The following is a 22,592-nucleotide window of genomic DNA, read 5'->3' on the forward strand; positions in this document are numbered from 1 at the left end:
GGTAATTTCAGACAAGTGAAGCTGGCTTAATTACAAATGAACAATAGCCAACTGCTGGTAGCCATTATTTGAAGGGTCAACAATCAATTGCTGCTTCAGTATGTCCTTGAAGGACTGCTTCCTATACAACAAAAGGCTTCTTCAAAGTGTCCACGCACCACAAGAAAACCACGCATCACCAACAAATTACAGAAACCTAGCCACAAGTCTCAAAAGATTTGTGGGGGGAAAAACACAGAAAATAATATTTCATTGTGGTTATACTCATTCAGGCGACAAAAAGAGCAGGCTACCAATCAAAAAATAAAGCCCGAGATGAACCGTGGTAAATACGCACCCATGCAGTCATTACCAAGCACTGTTAGAAGCCACAAAAGGCACGGAACGGTCTCGGCTTCTTCTAGGACCATATCCGTGTCAGTTCCCAGCCTTCCCAGCCACCAGCATTTCCGGATTGTCTTAAAAATGGACACCGTGAAAGAAGATGCTCCACTGTCAGGTAGAGGAATGGATGAGAGCAAAGTTCACCAGCTTATACTCAGAATTTTTAGGGAGGGGGCTTTATTCCTTCCAAAAAAGTACAAAGACAAAGTCACACCACCAGATACTTGCAAATCACATCAGGACTAATGCCTTCCGAGCAATCGTGTTAACATTACTTTACATTTTCTACCGGGAAATATGATGTTAATCTCTCTTCTACCACTATTTCATAATTGTTATGAAAAGCATATATTTTTATTCTTTTTCAGAAGACTCCAACTGGACCATTTTTTTTTGGGGGGGGGCAGGAACAAAACACAACTTCCTTCTTAGTGCAAGCAACAGAAATCAAACACTGATGTTTTAAAATGCCACTTCCTCCCCAGAGCAGCTTGTTTACTTCAGCAGTAGCAACAATACCTCATCACCCACAGTGTGGATGCTGTTAAGTAATGGACAGAGCAAAAGGCAGCAAAGACAGAGGACTCAACTTCAATTTAACTGTCCTGTAAGGTACATAGTAATTAGCTGCAAAGCTCTGAAATCTTAGCTAGCATGTTAAGTCTGCTACATGACAGTATAATTTGACTTCTTAAAGGATTATGCAAATTACAACTCATCATTCCATTACAGGATTGAAAAAAAGTGACAGCTAATTTATACATAACACACCTTTCAAATCCCTAAGATGCGTAGCACCTGTGCGATGTATTTTGCCGAGATTTTCTTGCACATAAGTACTTGTTTATTGCAATATAAAAAGACTTACCTAAGAGCTTTAATACAACTACTTAAAAAAAATAACCTTTTAGACCACAATTTCAAAATAATAGACTTTTTTTTTTTTTTTTCTTTTCTTTCCCCTCTTGATTTCAGAGGTAAATTTTTTGTTTTCATTTGGTTCTGTTTGCTTTGGCTCCCCCCGCCCCAAATCAATTCAATAAAAATAAGGTATCAACAGAAATATAGTATTTGAATAGCTGGCAACCACAAGCACTGATGCACGAGCCAGAAGGCAGACTCACAAAGATTTCAACATACTTCTGGTAGGTAGATTCACAGTAGATTCCGTCATATCTGTAGATTTTCCTACATTCTGACTGGTTGGGCAGAGGATGCTGCGCAGTTATTCTGTAGAGGTATCAAAAACAGATAGACATGACTAGAGATTCTCTACAGTCAGGCGGAATGCAGGGTAACAAGTGTGCTCAAATGGAACCATTTTGCTCTTTCCCCTGTGGGCTCTCCTCAGGACTGTAACGTGCCTAACACCACCGCCTCTGAACTCCCACTTCAGAGAGCTGCCATCAGAGACAAGCCTTTCAGTTCTTCATGGGGACAATTTTACCTTTAATCTCAGAGTCATAAAAGCGGAAGAAAAGCAGGACATAGGTCTAATGCTCAACTCGCTCTCCAGCCCCCATGATTACTTTCTAAAGGAAATGTTAAAAAAATAAAAATAAAAAACAAATGTCATTAGTGTTTTCGTTAAAGGACTGTCGTTAATCCGATCATGCATTACGAGAGGAGGCAACTGTAAATTAGCTATAAAACCATAGTTGGGTTAATATGTTGTTCAGCTTTATTCAATTTATATGGCGTTTGTACACTGTTGGCTTCTGAAGGGATGTAATACAGCTTAAGGAACTGAACCCAATTAGGGATGAAAACAGAAGCAAGGCCATCGGGAGCCAGGGTTAGACCTTAACAGGCACCTGAGATGAGCTGATTACAGGGGCTCAGGCTTCGAGGCCGTTAAGGCAAAAGGAGGGAGAAGCTTACATGGTTTTCTTTGTATCACTTAAGCATATAAATTCATTGGAGACCCCCAGCTTTATATAGACATAAAAATGCTGAAAGGCATTTTCTGACCATTTCCTCCTGTTGAAAAATCTCTTCATTCAAGGGGAAAAGCACATAAGAAGCCTATCTTGTTTTATTTTAGTGGGAAGTCATGGAATTTAATCAATACAAAATATCAGTAACAGCACCAAGCAGTTTGCTCTAATAACTCTAACAGAAAGTAACAGAATATCTAATCTCCAAGACTCTCTCTCTCTCTCTCTCTCTCTCTCTCTCTCTCTCTCTCTCTCTCTCTCTCTCTCTCTCTCTCTCACACACACACACACACACACACACACACACACACACACACACACACACACAATCCCCTTCAGGAGTAATTAAATCATGCAGTGCATCCCTATATTGTAAGAACTCAGACGACTCTTTTCTAATTTCTGTGTGTTTCTAATGTCATTAAGTTTACTTAATATTTCATAAAGTCCAATATACCTAGGGACAGCACTTTATAAAAAGTTAAGTTCTATTTTGGAGCTGTATTTATATGCTTTCCTCAGATATTATTTAACATATTCTCTGTGTTATAATCAGTCTGGCCCCAAATCTCTTATTAAATTTAGTTGGCCAACAGTTCTATTTATAATTAATCATTTGCCCCTTGTTTAAAGTGATTTTTAAGCCCCATTTGATTATTGCACTCAACTTCTAGCATAAATGTACTCATTAACTATCACCGGAATTCCAAAGGTTTTCATTAACCTATGTGATATTTCATTGTAAAGCTGATCCGGGAAAGCAGGAAACATAAACAGCTTGAAATGAAGAGCGAGCTGGTTTGAAAGATGCAATTACAGGGTCGACCTGACAAATTTGTTTTAGCCATTAAGTTTACGAAAACAAATTCTGAGAAGAGTTTTTAAGTAGCGACATCAGATGATATAAATTACAAATTTTAAAAAAAGTATTTGGTGTGAGATCAAACTGAAATACTCCGTGTTTTTACTCAGTGTCTTTTCATGCTTTAATGCTGATTCCTTGTAGTTTGCTCCTAACTAAAGGACTAAGAAGCATTTACATAAGAAGGATTCTAAGCTGACTCTCAACAATTCTGTAAATGACCTTGGAAGGGTATTGGGTAAAGAGACAGAAAGACAAACTAAATACAACAGACCATCACCTTCACTACCCTCTTTAATGGCAGCCAAGGTTATAATGAAGTTTTGATTTTCCTGCTGCATACCACTGCAAAGACTATCAGGTGTAAAAAATCACAGACAAATATCTCCAGGAAACAAAGCCCCAAGGCATCACTTACTTAACACTTCATGTTGCCCCTCTCTGGCTACAATGGATTATTAACCAAAGGCTTTTTTGAGTTCATTTTCCTCACTTGATTTTTGTTTTTTAAAGGTTAAACACTACCAGTAAAAAGTTCAAATCCGCCTTTCAATCGCGGAACTATTATGAACCACAGCGTCTGCCTATCAAACAGTCCACGGTTCTTCCCTTCATGTCACTCCTGTCTAGATGGACTCATCATACAGCTTGGGGGAGGACTTAAGTGCATTTACATACATGTGAAACGTGTAAGCTATGACTAATTTTAACTCACAGGGCAGAATTTAAATAATTAGTTACAAGAAGTCAAACTAAGGGAAAAAGGAGGGAAGAGATGGTTAGAGGCAGGGTAGTAAATTGTTCCATTTTTGCAGGTAATCTAAATGCAAACTAGAAGCAACTTATCATGAGAATGGATTTTCCACCATCTGGTCAAATAACAGGGGATTTGTCTAGTGGCGAGCAAAGAATGGAATGATGTGAGAAAGATTAGCGGGCAAGTCCTACAGTTAGCTAAAATGTATTTTGTGCAAACAAGAACAGATGACGCCTTAACAATTACACCTGTCAAAAACTCCAGAAAGCAATCCATCTCTGAACAGCCCAGTTGAAAACAGGCTAGTTCATAACAAAATGAATTTTTTTTAAACAATTGCCAGCCATAACAGTTTGATGCATGACAAAGCTCAGGAAGCCGCAGTTCACGTTCAACTGAAACCTTAACTAACTGGACCCTGGTTTCCAGTGATAAGTAAGATATTAGACCCTCTAAAAACATTGAAACCGTATAAATGGCAGGTTTAAAAACCACAAAAGCAAGGAAACTTGAAATTCGAGACCGAAAATCAGAATTAAGAAACTGCCATGGATATATATATACATACACACACACACACACATACATACACATACACACACACACTTTGGGGCCCTTGTACTGCGGCTGTCCCACCACGGTTGACTCTTCCTGATACAAATGTGCCTCCTCTGCTGCAGGAACATTAGAAATGGAGGCGAAGACCAAACAGCTCATCTCAATGGGGTTCCACTAGTACTTGGGAGTGATTGGAAGACATCAGGTTCTATGGCTGTTTCAAGGGATTTTATTTCCTGGCTGTTCTTCATAAATGCTGGCAATTCTCTGGAGTTAAGATCTAGGAGTGTATTTGCTTGGTTCTCCCTTGTTATTTTAAGTTGATAGTGTGAACCTCTACAGTAGCCCAGCCTGCATCATCTCATATTAATCTTCACACTTAGGCTGTTCGGTCTGTCACATGCCTGAGAGATCCCATTATAATACACACAGCTCAGATCTGGATTGGTAGTGCACTTGGTGGTGGTGGAGGGTCCTTATTTAATGTGTATCAGACAATATAATCTACCACAGATGAACACAGTCTAAAAACTGGTATTTTACAATACACCTAGAAATACTTATAATTCACTACCATATTTTATTTTTGAATGTAACTGTGAATCTTGGCCATTCTCCTGGGGGATATTTTCTTATCAGACATCTGACATGCAGAGGTTATGATATTACATGAGATGTTCATTTAAAAATTACCTATGGTTTTCTTTTTACTTGTTCTATTGAGTTACAATTCTAAACAGCTATGCTGTACGTAATTTTCACAGTTTAACTCCAAGAGTTTGGGAAAAAAATCTTTCTACCATGAGAATTTGCTCCCTTTGGTTCCTCTATGCCCTGTAAACAACAATGACTAGCATTTCACGTCTTCTATCATAGCAAACAAAATATTTTACCCACTAAGTTCTGATTCCATCATCCATAGCTTCATGTGTAATGATATGGGTCGTGCTGTTTCTCTAAGACAGAAAAGAGGTGTTTCAAGTCAGGCTCACTAACACACTAACACGCTACACCAGACAATATGGTTAGGGGCTCGGTTAGTATGTGGCATTTGGCAAGTTACCTCTGAGAGGCTCAGCTTCCCATGTGAAAATGGGAAAAATGGAGAGTATCTATTCAACAACATTCCTATAAAACCTAAAAGAAACATTTGTGGAAGTTGCTTAGCTCTGAACTTTCCCATATCAGTAAAGTGGTGAATGTTAACTTATAAGTAACTATCCTAGATGCCAAAGTTACTGGAGGGTTACTTCCTTTGAGAACTCCAGGTATAAACTAAGAAACTTGTATTCAAAGTGAGTCTTCTAATATGATATTTTGAGACTTTCTGCTTTAATGCTTCTTGTAGATACATTGATAATGTTTCATTTCATGATAATCCACCACCTCCAACCTTGACTTAAGCAATATAATTTTTATCTAAATCATTTGTTTACTTGATGAACTGTTTGTTCTTAGTAGTAATGTGCCAAGTACTAATGCTCCCCTTTAGGAAATGTGCAGGTTGAGATGGAACAGAGGTTGGAGAGATGAAGCTATGGTAAATCCAGAAGCCAGAACCGAGAGGAACCAGATCCCATTTGAGAAGACCAAAGAATATCCAGCTTCAGACCCTTGAAACACTTGCACAGGAGAGTCATCTGGTATGAGCCCACAGAGATGCCTTAGATCCAAGGTGCTGAAGACATAAAGAAACAGATTTTTGGCATCATGGGCAAATGTCCAAATCTAGACAGGAATGAAAGGTGGCTCAGGATAGGTCAGGTTCTTGTTGTCATTAGTGTCCTAAGACAGTCCAAACTCCCACCTAACAGGATTCTAAAGCACCAAACTTGGAAAGGGGACTCTACTGGGACAGGGGGGACTCTACTGGGATGGGGGGACTCTACTGGGACAGGGGACTCTACTGGGACAAGGGGACTCTACTGGGACAGGGGGACTCTACTGGGACGGGGGACTCTACTGGGATAGGGGACTCTACTGGGACAGGGGGGACTCTACTGGGACAGGGGGACTCTACTGGGACAGGGGGGACTCTACTGGGACAGGGGACTCTACTGGGACAGGGGACTCTACTGGGACAGGGGGACTCTACTGGGACAAGGGACTCTACTGGGATGGGGGACTCTACTGGGACGGGGGACTCTACTGGGATGGGGGACTCTACTGGGACAGGGGACTCTACTGGGACAGGGGACTCTACTGGGATGGGGGACTCTACTGGGATGGGGGGACTCTACTGGGATGGGGGGACTCTACTGGGATGGGGGGACTCTACTGGGACAGGGGACTCTACTGGGATGGGGGACTCTACTGGGACAGGGGACTCTACTGGGACAGGGGACTCTACTGGGATGGGGGACTCTACTGGGATGGGGGACTCTACTGGGACGGAGGGACTCTACTGGGATGGGGGGACTCTACTGGGATGGGGGGACTCTACTGGGATGGGGGACTTTTTATCATGGATGGAAAGTCTGTGTCCAATCAGACCCTTCTGCCAGGTGGTACCAGACAGCAGCCCCTCAGCACTACAGGAACGACTTCTGCCTTCCTTTCCGACTACCTGCTGACTGCTAACAAGCTCCATGTGATAATAAACTGAAGGCCAAACAAACGAAGGAAAGAGTCCAGCGGGGCAACCGCAAAGCATCTGAACACAGACCTAGTGCTGTATACCCATGAACCAGACTAAGGGGAAGAGAGAGGTGAGGCCCTCTCTCTGTTCTCTTCTCACCTTCCTGATCTCAGAGGCTGCCCGCCTTGGCCCATTTGCTGGGAGACGTGTCTACATTATGTTTAGGATCCAAAGCTTTGAAACTAAACAGACAGCTACACAAATCTGAGCTTTGCCAAAATGTGACATTGAAAAGAGGACACTGCCTCTCTGAATCTACAAGGACAATAATAACATTTTGTGCACGTTATTGTAATGTTAGCCTGTATCATATCGTCTGGAATGAAACAAAGAACTGTAATCATAGTAACCACTAATTCACTTCTGCAACAAACTTTACAGCTATCTTTGTTATCATTGTGCAGGCACACCAAACATGCTCCCTAAGCCCTACAGACATGTGTTCACATGACCCAGATACCTGGAAGCAGAAATGATAACGTCAGTGAAACTGAGATGTGGCTACTCACAGAAGGGTAAGGTCGAGCCAGCTTTGAGCTATCTTACAAGTTCCAAAAAGAGAACAGTGCCCTGAAAGCAGCTGAAATTCTTTATCCAAGTCTTTCTTCCTACATGTGTATACACACACCATCCTCCTTCCCCCGGTGCTGTGTGCCTCTTACATAGTGAGAGCCACAATGCTGGCCTGCTGGTGCAGTTTCTACCTACTAGGTGTCAGAACTCTGGACTGCAAAACTTCACAGTTTTTGGAGGCTCTCAGTGGGAAATGTTGCTCGGCATCCTAGAAATACACTGACTGACAAAACCACGTCAGAACCAAACCCGTACATAGATTTTTTTTAAAGCAGAATAAATTAAAAATGGAAGTACAGCATGGCCCATGTCACCATCCCACTAGTGGTAAAAGGTGAATAGAGAGCAGCAGGCCAGCAGAGATTGGTTGGAGTCTTCCCAAAGCCAGGGCAGCTCAGACAGCTGCACCAACTGTAGAAACCATGTTAGAAAGGGCTATTCCTGGAGGCACAGCCTGACCTCAGGCACACAGAGTTAGAAGAACAATCCCCCGGGGAAATCCCATACCATTCATCTAGAGTACTTATCCCACAAGGAGTCTGCTCCAGGAGTCAGCCCACAACACAGAGATGATGATGTATGAATATATGAGGTTACCAAGAGTAGACAATGACATATTTGTGGACGTCTGATGGCCCTGCACACTGTCTGCACAATAGGCATGCATTTTTTTATTAAAATGTTAACTCTAAAAATGAGTAAATTAAAACATTTATTTCACACAACTAATGAGTGAGCAGACTCTGGCTTCCAGATTATTCTCTCCTAGAACCTTAAGTCCATACTTTCCCTCCAAACAACAGACAACTTAGAAAGTGTTCTTCCCAAAGCAAATATTCCTCAAAGGTCAATTCTACACACAGTCCCAAATAAACACTCCTAAATTCTTCAGATGGCATCCACATTGCCTTTCACCAAAGCATCATATTCTATACAGTGATCCCAGGATGGACATCTTTCACACAACCCATACTCTCACTAAAGAAGCAACACAGCTAGATGCAGACTGATATCCTTCACACTTCAGGACACTACCAACTTTTTTTCAGTACCTAAGAAACCTGAGCTTTGTGTTGGGAGGGCCCCTTGACCAATCTCTCTATTGGGTCTGTTTAAATTGGTCGGGGATCCACATATTTCTATCAACATTTTCCTTTAGTAGAACAATCATTTGTCCAAGGCTCATTAGAAATAACTGTAAATCACTAAACACCTTCAAATATTTAAATGAAGATTTGCTCAAACTCTAGCCCTTGATCTCACATAGTCTTTGTTAACAAGCTGCTTCCTTTCTAACTCTTGTCCTGATTAGGAAAGGATATTAACATGTACAGGGGGTGGGGGTGGGGGCTGACATTTGAAAATAGAATTAAATTTTTCATTTTCATATTGATTATAAACTAATTTCATTAATATTGATTAGCTCTGTATAGGACAGAAGAAGTACTATAGGCATTGAAGTTGATTATTAAAACGATTAAAGTATCAATGGAAAGAGGATGATAGGGGGGATTTTATTCAGTAGCCACTACAGCCTTCTTCAGGCCAACTGTAAGCCTTGGCTTTACATTTTACCTGTTTACTAATGGCTTCCGGTCCTCCGTCCTCAGCTCCCATCTTAACCCCTATCCCAAACTCAACTCTGCAGTTCAGCCAAGTCTACTTAGAACTTCCACCCTGATCTCTGGAATGCTGGACCCCTCCCTGTCCTGCACGAGTAGCTAGCTCTTCCACCACACTGAGGCTGCCTCATCTCAGCTTCATATCTTTCCCCAGGTTTCAGCCCCACAGATGGCTCTTAAATTTCTTCCTTCCCTTATTTTCTGCTTCCTAGAAGTCGCAAAGCCTTTCCATATTGTGCTCAACATATCTTTAGAAGGGAAATCTTCTTTACACCATGTTCTGTTCATAGGCTACATGGATTGTCACTCCCAAAACCCACGGCCTTCTTCTCCTAGTTGTCCTGGTTTAGACGCACCTCCGTCACTCCATCAGTCATACTGATGTCAAAAAGGCAAGCGTTTTAAAAATCGGCATGATGATATCAAGCTACGGTCTGATTTGGAATGTCCCACAAGGGCCTGTGCCTGGGAGGACACTAAAGGCTTAGTCTTCAGGCCATATTACTCTTGAGAGGGAGGAAAAACTTGAAGACACAGTTGTGGTTTTTGTCACACTGGGGCATGGCTGAAGAGGGCTGTGAGACCATGGCCTCTTCTTCACTCTGTTTAGGTTCTAGGCATGAAGTAAGAGGCTTGCCCTGGGACTTATTTCCTGTAATCACGCAATACCTTGCTATAGAATGAAAAGCAACAGGGCCAGAGATCATAGACTAGAGCCTCCAAAACTGTTCCCCAATAAGCCTTTGCCCTTAACCAGCTGTCTAAAGCTCACCACAGAAATGCACATGTGACTAACAGAAATCGGTACCCCAAAAGTCCCCCCAGAATCACGGCATGCCACTAAAGCTTGTCCTATTTTGGCTCACTCCCACCTGCCCAACTTCCACATCTTTTAGCAAACCATCTTATCTCCATCTGAGTCTTCCAGGGTTGCCTTTCATGTGACTCTGCAAACTGACCTAGTTCATGACTGAGTTTAGCATCAGCAAGGAGAGCACATGCTTCTTTATTCATATGCTATATATTAAAAAAAGTTCTCTTGTAAAGCTTTGTTGTTTGATTATTGCTAAAGTGTGAACTCTAAGTGACAATATGCTTTACATTTTATACTTTCATTTCTAAAAACTGTGGAACAAATAACAATAACAGTGAATATGTACAGAAATTTGGATCTATGCTTCTGCTTTGTGGCCCAGATCCTTAATATCCAAAACCACCCCCTGAAAAGCTCAGATCAGAAAAGGCAAGTCATGTCATCAGGTGATAGACATCCATCCCAACTCAGACCAGGTTTCCTCTGTAGTACAAAGGCTCTTAAAATAAATACATCTTCCATTGGGGCAGTGGTTCTCAACCATCCTAGTGCTATGATTCTTTAATACCGTTCTTCATGTTGTGGTGACCTCAACCATAAAGTTATTTTTGTTGCGACTTCATAACTGTAATTTGGTTACTGTTATGAAGCGTAATGTAAAATCTGTGTTTTCCGATGGTCTTAGGTGACCCCTGTGAAAGGGTCATTGGACAACCAAATGAGTTGCAACCCACAGCTAGAAAACTGCTGCATGAGACGATGAACCACTTTCTACATAGCCTTAAGACCTAACTAGAGTCTCCTCGTTGCAACTTACCTCAAGCTATTTTAGTTGCAAAATATAATCAGCTCAAAGGAATGACCACAAGACCCATGTCATTCTTGACCAATTGAACTATATTTAGTAACTCTCCTGACAGAAACAAAATGAGGCCTCAAAAGTAGATTGTATGAGGTTCATCTCTACAAGATTTTAATAAATCCAAGGTAAAGACTACATCCTACCATTAGCCAGGGGGCTGCTTTGCTAACTAACGTGCTAAGGAAGCACTTAGTATTCAGGTTTTGGATCTCTTGCTAGATAAATTAGAATTAAAATGATTTCGTGATTCAGACCAAAAATAAATTAAGAAATGGAAATTCCTCCAACCAGATTATGACAGAGGAAAACACTTCACATGTAACAACTCTTAATTACTGGAGGTCCAAACCTAGGACTTTACAGATGCTAAGCAAGTACCCTACCACTAAAGAACATCCCAGCCCATACCCTAAAATTTAAATTCTCTCTCTCCCTCCCCCTCCCTCCCGCCCTCTGTCCCTTTCTCTCTCTCTCTCTCTCTCTCTCTCTCTCTCTCTCTCTCTCTCTCTCTCTCTCTCTCTCTCACACACACACACACACACACACACACACACACAGAGATAAAAAGCAACTTTTGAAACTTTTTTTTATCCTGGATAACACAAAGGAGCCTAGGAATCTGGACTTTGGTAACCATGGTAACAGAGCTACATAGTCTCTTTTGCAGATAGGCCTGGCCGTGTGACTACATTCTTCCTAATACAGGAAGAGCTGGAATGAGTAGTTCTTCATGGGCCTAGACACAGGCACTGGCTGTGCCCTGCCCTAACTTCCCTTTCCCAGGAGTTGTTCAGAAGTAATCAAACTACCAGGTTTGACTAGGTAGACAAGAAAAACAGTAATAGCAGGGCCACCTTCACCTAGGGCTGTTAAATGATGGCAGGTAGACTTCATGTTCTTTCAGCTACTACATTTTCTGTAATTAGACCCTCTGGATTTCATCTGATAATGTACCTAGGCAACTTCTCTACTCCTACCCACACCGCACAAGCCAGCCCTTCTGTAGTCTGTGATTCCTTTGCTATATCTGCTCCTCTTCTGTGCCACCAGCATCCTCCACATCTAGCTCTATTGCAAAGTTCCTCCTAGGCCAATTAATAATTGGTTTACCCTGCAAATTCTTAAGGCAGGACTTCATTCCATGTTATATCATGTACAAGCTTATAGCTTAATAAGTTCTAAATAATTAAATCAAATTGAAAAATACCCAGTCTTCCCCAAATGGGCTAAAAGTAAAGATTTGTTATTACAAGCATCCATCTGGTCACACTCAACAGGAATTGTGCTATGTACACATTAGAAGAAATGTCCAAGTATTTCAAGAATTGTGACCTCCTCTCCATCAGAAATATGAACAAAATATTATGGTTGTTATGGTTTAACTGTATAAGGGTAGTAAAGACTGAAAACATACCTACATTTAAGTGGAGAAATGAAATGGCAGAGAATAGCCTTGGATAAATCACTTTAAATTATCAATAGTTACTTAATGTTAATCATTCTGTTATTAAAATTAATTCTGTTATTAAAATTAATTGGGAGAGATTATGATAGTTTGAGTCTCTATTTTTTCAGTTTTTTTTAAAGAAATCCCCCCCCCCGCCCCCAAAATAATTTTTCACATTACCTCTGTTTAACCTCTGACCTGGACATGACACTGGATTCCATCATCTATGGAAAGATACTGTATTAAAGCCAAACAAGAGATATGCTATGTAGGAAGATATGTGAAAGAAAGAAAATAATAGTTAAGACAATATGAAGGAGATTAGAACACATTTTTTGGATGTGTCTTTTTTTTTAATCTGAAAATCTTACATCTTCTGACAGATTTGCAGATGTTTAAAAATTTCCCATCCATCCTTTTGCTGGAGCATAACAGCATTTTTTCTCATGTGAACTACTGTGAGATTATTAACTAGAACTGAGGCTTTAGAGACTGCATGGTTAACCCTTGTACACTATCTTCTGTGCCTCTTTCCCTCTCCCAAGTCCCACTAAGAGTTAACAGGCTTGGTCGTGCTGTTCTCTCTGGTCGGGAGGAGGGGTAAACAGCTAAAAGCACAAGTAGTCTTGACACATGTATTCTATTCATTACAACAATTAAATTTACAGAGTTAGACAAATGCTCGGGAGAATCCACTTCCTCAAGTTTGATTTGGGTTGAAGCCAAAACATTTCAGCTTTGGTACTCAGGAGTATTATTTAGAAGATAAATTGCCTGATATCAGATTTTGGAAAAGGTAGAATTACCATCAAGTCTTGTTATACAACAATTCATTGGAGGCAACATACCCTGTATTATTCAGTTTTGCTTATCATAAAAAAGGATTACTACTAAGGAGAACTTAATTGGAATAAAATATCACTGAATTATAGTTTAGTGTAGCGTTACAATAATAAACAGACCACCTCCTTCTCCATGAAGAAAAGTTTTATCTTGGGGTTTTATTCCACTGATGCTCTGTAATATATTTAGAAATATGTTCTTATCATAAATCTTTTAACACCAAAGTTGACTATACCAATGAGCAGGAGAGCTTCCATATTGATCCTCCACTTCTTTTGAATGACAAAAATGGTTTCAGCTTTCAGGGTGGCAATTTCTCAAAAATAAATTTGAGTGGAGGAGATTACATTCAACTAAAACTCCATTACGAAGCAGCAGCCGCAGCAGGGTAATAAAAAGTACTTTTCTTGGGTATATTTGAGATCTGTACATATTTTCAGATTCTTTCAAGGTCTTGATACAGCAAGATTTATTAGCACTGTCTTCTTTAAAGGAAAAAAAATGGCCTCATGTAAAAGTTTGTATTTTTCTGGTATCAAGAATTCTCAGGTCTGTGCTAACCTGTCTCAAAATAACTACTGTGAATGAAAGGCCTTTCTTTACTTGGTTAAGCTGAATTGCCCTCAAATTAGAAGTATGATTTACTATCTTTTTTTCTGGAAAAATTCAGCAGAGATAGCAGACTTTTAACCTGGAACTCTAAAACTGAAATGCTAAAAGCATGATCACAGATAATGTGAATGTCAACATCAAGCTGACTCACAGTGGCCGAATGAAGTGCCATGTTGGAGAGAAAAGATACTATGATGTGTGCCATTAAATAAGATTGGGAAAGGAACAAGAAATACGTCTCGATGGTACTGACTGTTTGTGCAGAGTTTTTATTTTGACAATTTTCTGTGTCAGCTTGGATAGTTCTATCAACAAAATTTTCATATAATGACCTGCAAGTTCCTTATACATTGGGAGAGATGGATGTGTTCTCACAGCATGTGATTATCCGGCTCATTGTGAGCACATCTATCCGCTTACACAGAGGACTCCACACCCACAACGTAAGTGTCCATTTGCTCCTTCTCTCGCCACATCTGTTGTCTAATGACTGTGCTTACACAACCCGTCTAGTTAGAACATCCCCGCAGGTGCAATGACGACCTGGTGTGTCAAGGACTGTCCTGCCTGGATGGATAACAGCAGCTTCTACAGCCAACAGTTCCCCAAAGACCCAGCATCACACCCATGACATGCAGACACACAATACTGCATGGTCTGCCTTCGCTAGGCTGCTGCAGGTGTTTTAGAAATTTTCACTAACTTTTAAAAACCACTTTTAATGTGCCCAGAAGAAGAAAGTGTAACAGATTTGGGAAATGAATAGGATGAGCATTTACTTCCTTTTTTAAATATTTTATTAGTATACAGTCATTATACAAAGTGATGAATTTTATGACATTTTCACTCAAGAATGTCATGTACTTTGATCATATTTACCCCTCTTCATTATCCTCACCTGTTCTTCCTCCCTCTCTTGCTAGTCTTTCTAGCCACCAAATCTCCATTCTATTTTCACATGTGTGTGTGTGTATGTGTGTGTCTGTAACATATGTATGTGTAAAATCTAGGTTTCTCATAGGAGAGAAAACAAGATATTTGTCTTTCTGACAAATTTCACTAAATAGGATAGTGTCCATCTTGAACCATATTCCTGCAAGTGACATGATTTCGTTCTTTATGGCTGAATATAACTCCACTGTGTATATACACTATTTTCTTTATCCATTTACCTGTTCCTACATGCTTCAGCTGAGTCCATACTGTGACTGTGTGATCGGAGTAGCCATTAAGAGAGCTGTGCAGTTATCTCTGAAGTATGCTGTCTTTGGTTCCTTCCAGTATTTTCTCAGGAATTGTATGACTGGGTCCCGTGGCAGTTCTATCCCTGCTCTACACCTCCCTACCTTGAAAGATGGCCTTCAGGTGTTACACTTTCAATTTTCTAATTCAAATGATGCATGTTACTCCATGTTGTGAAGAAGTCAATATCGTCTCCCAAATCACAGGGTCTCAGGGGTTGACTTCATGGTCTTCATTCATGGCTGTGTACTGAAGTATATATATGTTCATGCCTAATAAACATTGTTTTTGAATGGCACTGACCTGAAACCAACCTGGACTAACATAATTTTTATTAAATAGAACAATAAACAAATCACTGGATTCGTTAAACTAGATGCTTTTTTGTTTGTTTGTTTGTTTTGTTTTGTTGTTGTTGTTGTTAAAAGCCTACAAGGGCTGGAGAGGTGACTCAGCAGTTAGAACATATACTACTCTTACAGAGGACCTGAGTTCAGTTCCCAGCACCCATGTTGGGCAGTTCACACCCAGTGATAACTGCAGCTCCAGGGACTTCTGGCCTCCATGGGCACCTACCTTCACATCACATACCTCTACACAGGCATACACCAAACACAAAATAAGCCTCAATGAAATATTTCACTATTAGGATAAGAATTTATACTGTATCAATCTGATAATAGAAAAATAAATAAAAATAAATAAAAAGCAAACAAAACAAAAAAATTTAATTTTTTTTAAAAAAGGAAAACTTTTCAAAAGAATGGTCTACGACAGCAAATGCCTAGCTCTGAAGATCCGATATCAATGAACGACCCTCGCCTTCACCTTCCCATCCACCCAGAAAGCTCTGAACTGGCAGGCAGCTAACTCCAGGCCACTTCCAACTTCTGTCACAGAATTTCCAGAGCAGCCTTGTAAAATCACTTATGTACTCTTTGTCAAGACCTACTTGCTTAAAAGGGTCCATAAGTAGGTGAGATGCTTGGAGAAAAAAAAAGAATTAAAGATTTGGAAAATGTACATAATGTATATAATGTGAAGGGTTATCATTAGTGTTGTGGATACACAAGTGTGCGCCTGGAAAGGACGTTAACAATAACCACACTCACTAACCTCATTTGATAGGTGAGAGAAGGGGGGGGCAGGTGACAAGAGGTTCAGAGACTGAGTGAAGTCCACAGCCACCACAGGCAGGGTGGACAGGAGTACACCTCAGGACACCGACATCCTCCCGTCTGATATGACACTCCACTCCCAGGATGGAGAACTACAGCCACAGATGCATAGACCAGTCCTGGGATGTAGATGCTTGTGTATGGTAGAGTATCACCGATGATAAAACTTGCCATTCTATAGACCATTTTGTAGAGTGTATGTGCCTTTCGCTATTACATCACTTGTTTGTTGTTGTGATAAAACACCAGACAACTTATAGAAGGGTTCATTGGGGTATACATGCCCGGAGACATGAGTCCATTGTGGTCGGGGAAGCTTGGCAGCAGCTGGCATGGCTGCAGAGGCAGGAGGATGAGAAGTCGCATGTGAGCCACAAGCAGGACACAGAGAACGAATTAGAAGTAGGGTGAGGCTATAGGGTCTCAAAACCTTTGCTCCGTGACATACTTCCCCCAAGGAGGCCCCACTTCCTGACCCTTGCCAAACAGCACCACCAAGGCAGATCAAGTGTTACAAATCATTAGTCTCTGGGGGGACATTTCTCACTAAAATCACTTCAACCATTAAACTGATTTAACTTTAATAATGTTAAAAAAGACACGAGAATGACTAATTTTAAAGAGTTCTTTTTATTTTTAATTGAGTGTATTTGTGTGTGCAGGGTGGGGGGAGTTGGGGGCTATGTGATGAGTAAAAGTGTCAATGAAGGCCAAACACTTTGGATCCTCTGGAGTTAGCTGCAGGAAGCTCTGAGCCATCAAACACGAGTGCTGGGAACTGAGTTCAAATCTTCCGCAAGAGCAGTAAGCACTCTTAATCAATGAACCATGTCTCCCGCTCTGGATTGACTTATTTTATACACGGTTGTTTTATACAGCATCCAAACGTCTGCTCTGATCTCCACTCCATTCAAAAATGTCTGAGAAAATCTAGTCCTACACATGCACCCTCTGCCATCCTTCCGATTTCCAGTCTGGCAAAGTAAAGCTACCCAGCTAGTTAAACGGGTATTTTCTTAACATACATGAAAACATCTATCATTTCCTAGATAAAAGTTAACTTCTCCAGGATATGAGGGGCTGAGAAACAGCTGAGGATACAGAAGAAAGGGGCGTTTGTGGGAGAACAGTGGTGTGATCAAGGCACAGTGGGGGTATGAACAGAAATACTGTGTTGGGACTTACTAATCTGTATAATTAATATGTGCTTACAATGAATATTATAACAAAATAATAGGACAGAGGAATCTGTGGTTGGTATGTAAAATGAATAGAAAATCTCTTGATAAAAAATAAATAAATAAAATAAATAAAAAAGAAAGAAAAAACAAAACAAAAAATAATAAGCTCATTCATTCAACAGCCTCATGAAAGTGGCTAAAATGCCATGGAAAGATATTTCTACTTCCCCCATCCCATACAAAGAATCAAAATGGGGAAAATCTCCACATGTTTGTGCCACTTCTAGACAGTCAAAAGTCTAACAGCCAAATGCTGGAATTTCATTAACTAAAGAAACACTTTAATAAGAAACCAAACATTTGTCAAATGGCCCCTTCTTATTCAAGGCCTTTTAACTTCATATTAAAAATATTTTCCCAAGAAAACAGTATCTAGAGCCTCCCACAGGGGAAAAAAAATGCAGTAGCCCACGAAACAGAATCACTACGGAGATGACTGAGACTGTAAAAATGTCTTGCTCCCTTTCTCTCTCAAGGCAAACTTAGGCAGAGAAATGGAAATGCCCGTTCCCGGGCCCCGGCAAGCACAGCCTGTACATGTACCATGCCTGCTTTTCAAAGTGTTTAATAATAGAGGAGCTTGCACCTTCGTGTAATTCATAATTAGAGGACGATGGAGACGGCATTCTTTAAAATCAAGCCTTTGTTATCCGCACCAGTTTTGGACAGCGCCTGAGAATCATCTGTGAGCTGTGGCAGACCAAGGCTGTTCAAAGCAATTGCTGTTCAGCATGAAGGCTGCAATGGGGGTCACCAAGCAGGTCAGGAGGAAAGATAGTGTATCGATTTCACACCAGGAACAGAGGCAGAGCCGGGGCCCACTGTTGCTGCGCGTGATGTATTTCACTTCTGTCTAAGGCACATTTCATTCCCGTCCACGAGGGGGTGGGGAGCAAAGGGCAGTGGATTTCACACTGAATCATGATGAATTCAGGACTTGTGGATTCCAGTAAATATCTTCTTCCTGGCATTAAGGGTTTCTGGAGCAGAGTGAGTATAATGGAAATTAAGTCTCCAGCCATAGAGAGAATGGACCCTAAGAAAAGGTAAGCATGCTATAGGAAGTTCATTTCCTCCACTTATGAAGGTGGACAGACGGGACGAAAAGCAGACAGGGATGTAAAAGCATAAAATGTATTTAAGCAAGCATCTCTCATAGTCACCTCCCAGATGGCACCGTTTGTATAATCAGAATCCCACCGCAGATCTCTCAACGAGACATGTCCATTACCAGAGATTAACCTATCAAAAGACAATTCCTGGGTTTGGCCTCATGTAAACCTTTGGTATCACAGATGGGATACTGATGGCACCCAAATTTGCCATTTCGTGTTCCCACATCCTGCATGGTCTTCTAGACCATGATTCATTCTCAGCTCTAGAACACGATTCATTCTCAGTAAGGTCAAAGAATGGATGTTTACCAAACCTCACCCTAGGACATGCTGTCCGGTGACAGCAGGAACTAACATTTCTTCCCAATAAATGCTGTTAGATTACACCAGTGACCTTGTACTGTGGCTTGAGTGTAACCATGTGCATGTTTCCTTCAGATTTCACACCAATGGACATGGTTGAGAAAGTAGCCCAGCTGATGGGATGGCTGTGATTCTGGACAACCAGCAAGTGGGACTGCCTTGGTCTGCCTTCCCACTTGGAAAAAAAACAGACTTTCTAGTGCACATACCGAACTTATAGGAAAGTCAATCCAAATGCTGTCAGGGAGGTAAATTACTTTCTGATGACAACAACACTGTCCTTTTAAAACTTATTCATTTTACTACATATACTGTGTGTGCACATATGTGCAGAGACATATATAATTATTTCTGAAACATTGTGTTTCCTTGTTTTGAAACAAGCAAATTTTTTTGTTATTAGGGAAAAAACCACTCAGAAACCTTTGAAATCATCCATAACATTTCTCGAGCTAAACAGAGCCTGGGTATCCATGCAGGCCTCTCTCCGCTCCTTTGCCCTGCTTTTCTCTTGACGTCCTTCAGGACTCAGAGGTGCCACAGAAATGGGATGACAGAAAAAGCATGTACCTCAATGGGTTTTTAAACACCACTTCATTCATCCCCCAAGCCTCCTTCACTAGGGAAGGAAGACGGAATGATAACACACCGTCTGTCTATCCTGCAATGGACTACTAAAACCTTTCGGGGATGTATCTCCAAACAGAGGAGAAGAATTGAACTTTCAGTTCCCGCAAAGTGAAGCTTACTTAACAAAACTGCTCAGGATAGAGCAGGTAAAGGGAACTCAAATGGCAGATGGCTTCTCGATACCAAATGTCTTTGAGACTGAATCCAAAGTCTACGGCTTAGACATATACAGTGGTAGATCTACAGCGACCTGGGTTTGAACCCCACCATTGCAAAAATAAACAAGCAAAGCATACAGAAACATATAAGGAGGATCAATCAGTCATTCAGCAGGACTACCAATTTAATCCAGTAAAAAAAAAAAAGAATGCCAGATAACGAGTAGAATGGAAATTTTCTGTTAAACACCCTACGAAATTGGCCTGGCAGTTCACCGTTATTTTTGAGTGGTTCCAAGGCACAGGTTCATCTTCCACAAATGTTTTATGGTATCTTTCTTTTTTATAAATATATGTCCAAGATTCTTTAACACATACAGTAGGACTCACTTCTCCAACAATATTTTAGCTAGAGTTGTAATTTGGAGTAATTGGGTGTTTCAGTATGTATTAGAACTCTGTAATATTAAAATGTTTAAACCTAATTAAAATAGTTCTCATATTCATTCCAAAGACAATAGTGGGATTCTATTTGGATCCTCTCCTCACTCTAAACAAGTGATGGTACATGCTTGCCTGGGAAGAAGTATGGGACTTAAACCCATTCCAAACAAAAGAAAAAGAAAAGTAGCTATTCAGGCTCCACTCAAAAGATGATGAAGCTGAGAACTCCATGCTACCTCAGAAGTCCTGATTCAGGCCCCATTTCCAGGCTGTGGCATGGCTGTGGTGTTTCTGTAACATAATAATTATAATGCCCTGAAGGAGATACCTAGATCTGTGCATGGTAGCCCTTGAATGGGTCGGAAACAGAACAGATGTGCAGCATATTCTTAGGCAGTTTGTTTCACCCAGGTACCAGGAAACCTCCATCAAAGAGTCTCTTCTGATTTATCAGAAATGACCTGATCTTTTCCTGTCTTCATCTTTCCCCCCATTTCAACCTGGAAATAGAAAAATAGTTTCTTGCTGGTGTACGTGATTATTAACCATAGTGGTAATAGGGCCACACAGAAAACCATTTTGAACTTTTATAATTCTCAAGTTACCTTTCAAAAGCTCTCTACTTCAAGTGTGACTTACCACAATAATACAAGTCACATTGTGCTTCATTTTGAAAAGCTATGACAGTCAGGAATGTGGCTTCTGTACTTTCCCAGCATCTTCTGTCATTACATCTCCTTAGGAGTTCGGGGCTCTCCCTGGGACCAAAGGTCTTTGGAATGTGTGTGCACATGACCACACCAGGCATCTTCCTCTGTTGCTCTTTACCTTATTTTTGGAGATAGCATCTTTAACTAAAAGAGTACCACTTCAGTAGGCTGATTGGCCAGCAACATCCTGAGATCCTCCTGCCTCTGCCTATGTCCCTCCCCTGTCCCACTGCTGGAGAAATAGGCTCATGTCACCATGCCCCGTTTTTACAAAGATTCGAACTCGGGTCATTCCACTTACATCTCACCTACTGAGACATCTCTCCAAGCCTCAAATGTCTTTACAGGTTGCTGGCACCCCAACCAGAGCTTTCTCCTAATGAATCCATTGCCAGAAACGTGGAAGAATTGTAACAGCCTGCCACACCCTGGCCCCAAATTCGGACATCTTTCTTCCCAGATCCTATTCATTTTGAATCAGGAAGGGGAAAAGAAGAAGACAAAGGCTATGGCACAATGCAAGGATCTTTCTACCCAAATGTTGCTGTAGACATCGCTCTGTATAAATAAAATGCTGATTGGCCAGTAGCCAGGCAGGAAGTACAGGTGGGACAAAGAGAGAGGAGAATTCTGGGAAGTGGAAGGCTGAGACAGAGAGATGCTGCCAGCCGCCACCATAAAGAGAAGCAGATATTAAGATACCGGTAAGCCATGAGCCACGTGGCAACTTATAAATGAATAGAAATGGGTTGATTTAAGATATAAGCACAGTTAGCAAGAAGCCTGAGCCATTAGGCCAAGCAGTTTAAATAATATAAGCGTCTGTGTGTTTATTTTATAAGTGGGCTGTCGGACTGACAGGGCTTGGTGGGGGCTGGAGAGAAGCTCTCCAGCTACAAAATGCAAGCAAAGGGTCGCCAAAGTGCTAAAAGTTGTATTCAGATTTTACAGGGGTGAGGAGAGCAGCTTCTAAAGTTCTTTCGAAATAAAGAAGGAAAGCACAAGGTGATTTACTTTCATCCTCTTACATCTCTGGTCTTAGTTTAGAGCAGTGGTTCTCAACCTGTGTGTCTCAACCTCTTTGAGGGTCAAGCGACCCTTTCACAGGGGTCACCTAAGACCGTTGGAAAACACAGATATTTACGTTACGATTCATAACAGTAGCAAAGTTACAGTTATAAAGTAGCAACAAAAATAATTCTATGGTTGCGGGTGGCCACCCCAGGAAGAACCATATCTAAGGATGGAAGCATCAGGAAGGTTGAGGACCATTTGTGGAGGAAGCAGCTGACTGCCCTCCCACACGGCAAGTCTAACAAAGCCTGGCGTTGGCTAGGAAATCACGAATGAATGCTGGGAACCTCCCTTCACTGAACATGGTCCTCTCCAAACACCACACCTGAGAGGGTAAAGATGATGCTGAAGGAGGCTAAAACATGGGACAAAGAGAAGAGCCCGAATCCAGGAGAAGTCTGCTCAGCCATGAAGCCCCAGAAGTAACCCAGGCAATTCAAAAAGAGCCTCTGAAAATGCCTTCTGTACTACATCATGATGCAAAAAGCGGTTTCGGTTTCTTCTAATGTCACATGTTTTCAAATCCCT

General features: G+C 41.1%; 1 protein-coding gene across 11 annotated transcripts in view; it reads right to left on the reverse strand.

Moving 5' to 3' along the window:
• Npas3 (neuronal PAS domain protein 3) overlaps positions 1-22,592 on the reverse strand; it is an 846,664-nt gene that overhangs the window by 732,440 nt on the left and 91,632 nt on the right. For 7 of the 11 annotated variants that reach the window (XM_042260619.2, XM_042260617.2, XM_015994172.3 and 4 more), the window contains exon 2: positions 1,525-1,614. The exons of the other annotated variants lie outside the window; for them this stretch is intronic. In XM_042260619.2, coding sequence (XP_042116553.1) covers positions 1,525-1,614 — 90 coding nt within the window. The remainder of the gene's footprint in view (positions 1-1,524; positions 1,615-22,592) is intronic. 11 annotated transcript variants of the gene reach the window in all.

This window comes from Peromyscus maniculatus, chromosome 14 (genome assembly GCF_049852395.1).
Source record: "Peromyscus maniculatus bairdii isolate BWxNUB_F1_BW_parent chromosome 14, HU_Pman_BW_mat_3.1, whole genome shotgun sequence".
Classification (NCBI taxonomy): domain Eukaryota; kingdom Metazoa; phylum Chordata; class Mammalia; order Rodentia; family Cricetidae; genus Peromyscus; species Peromyscus maniculatus.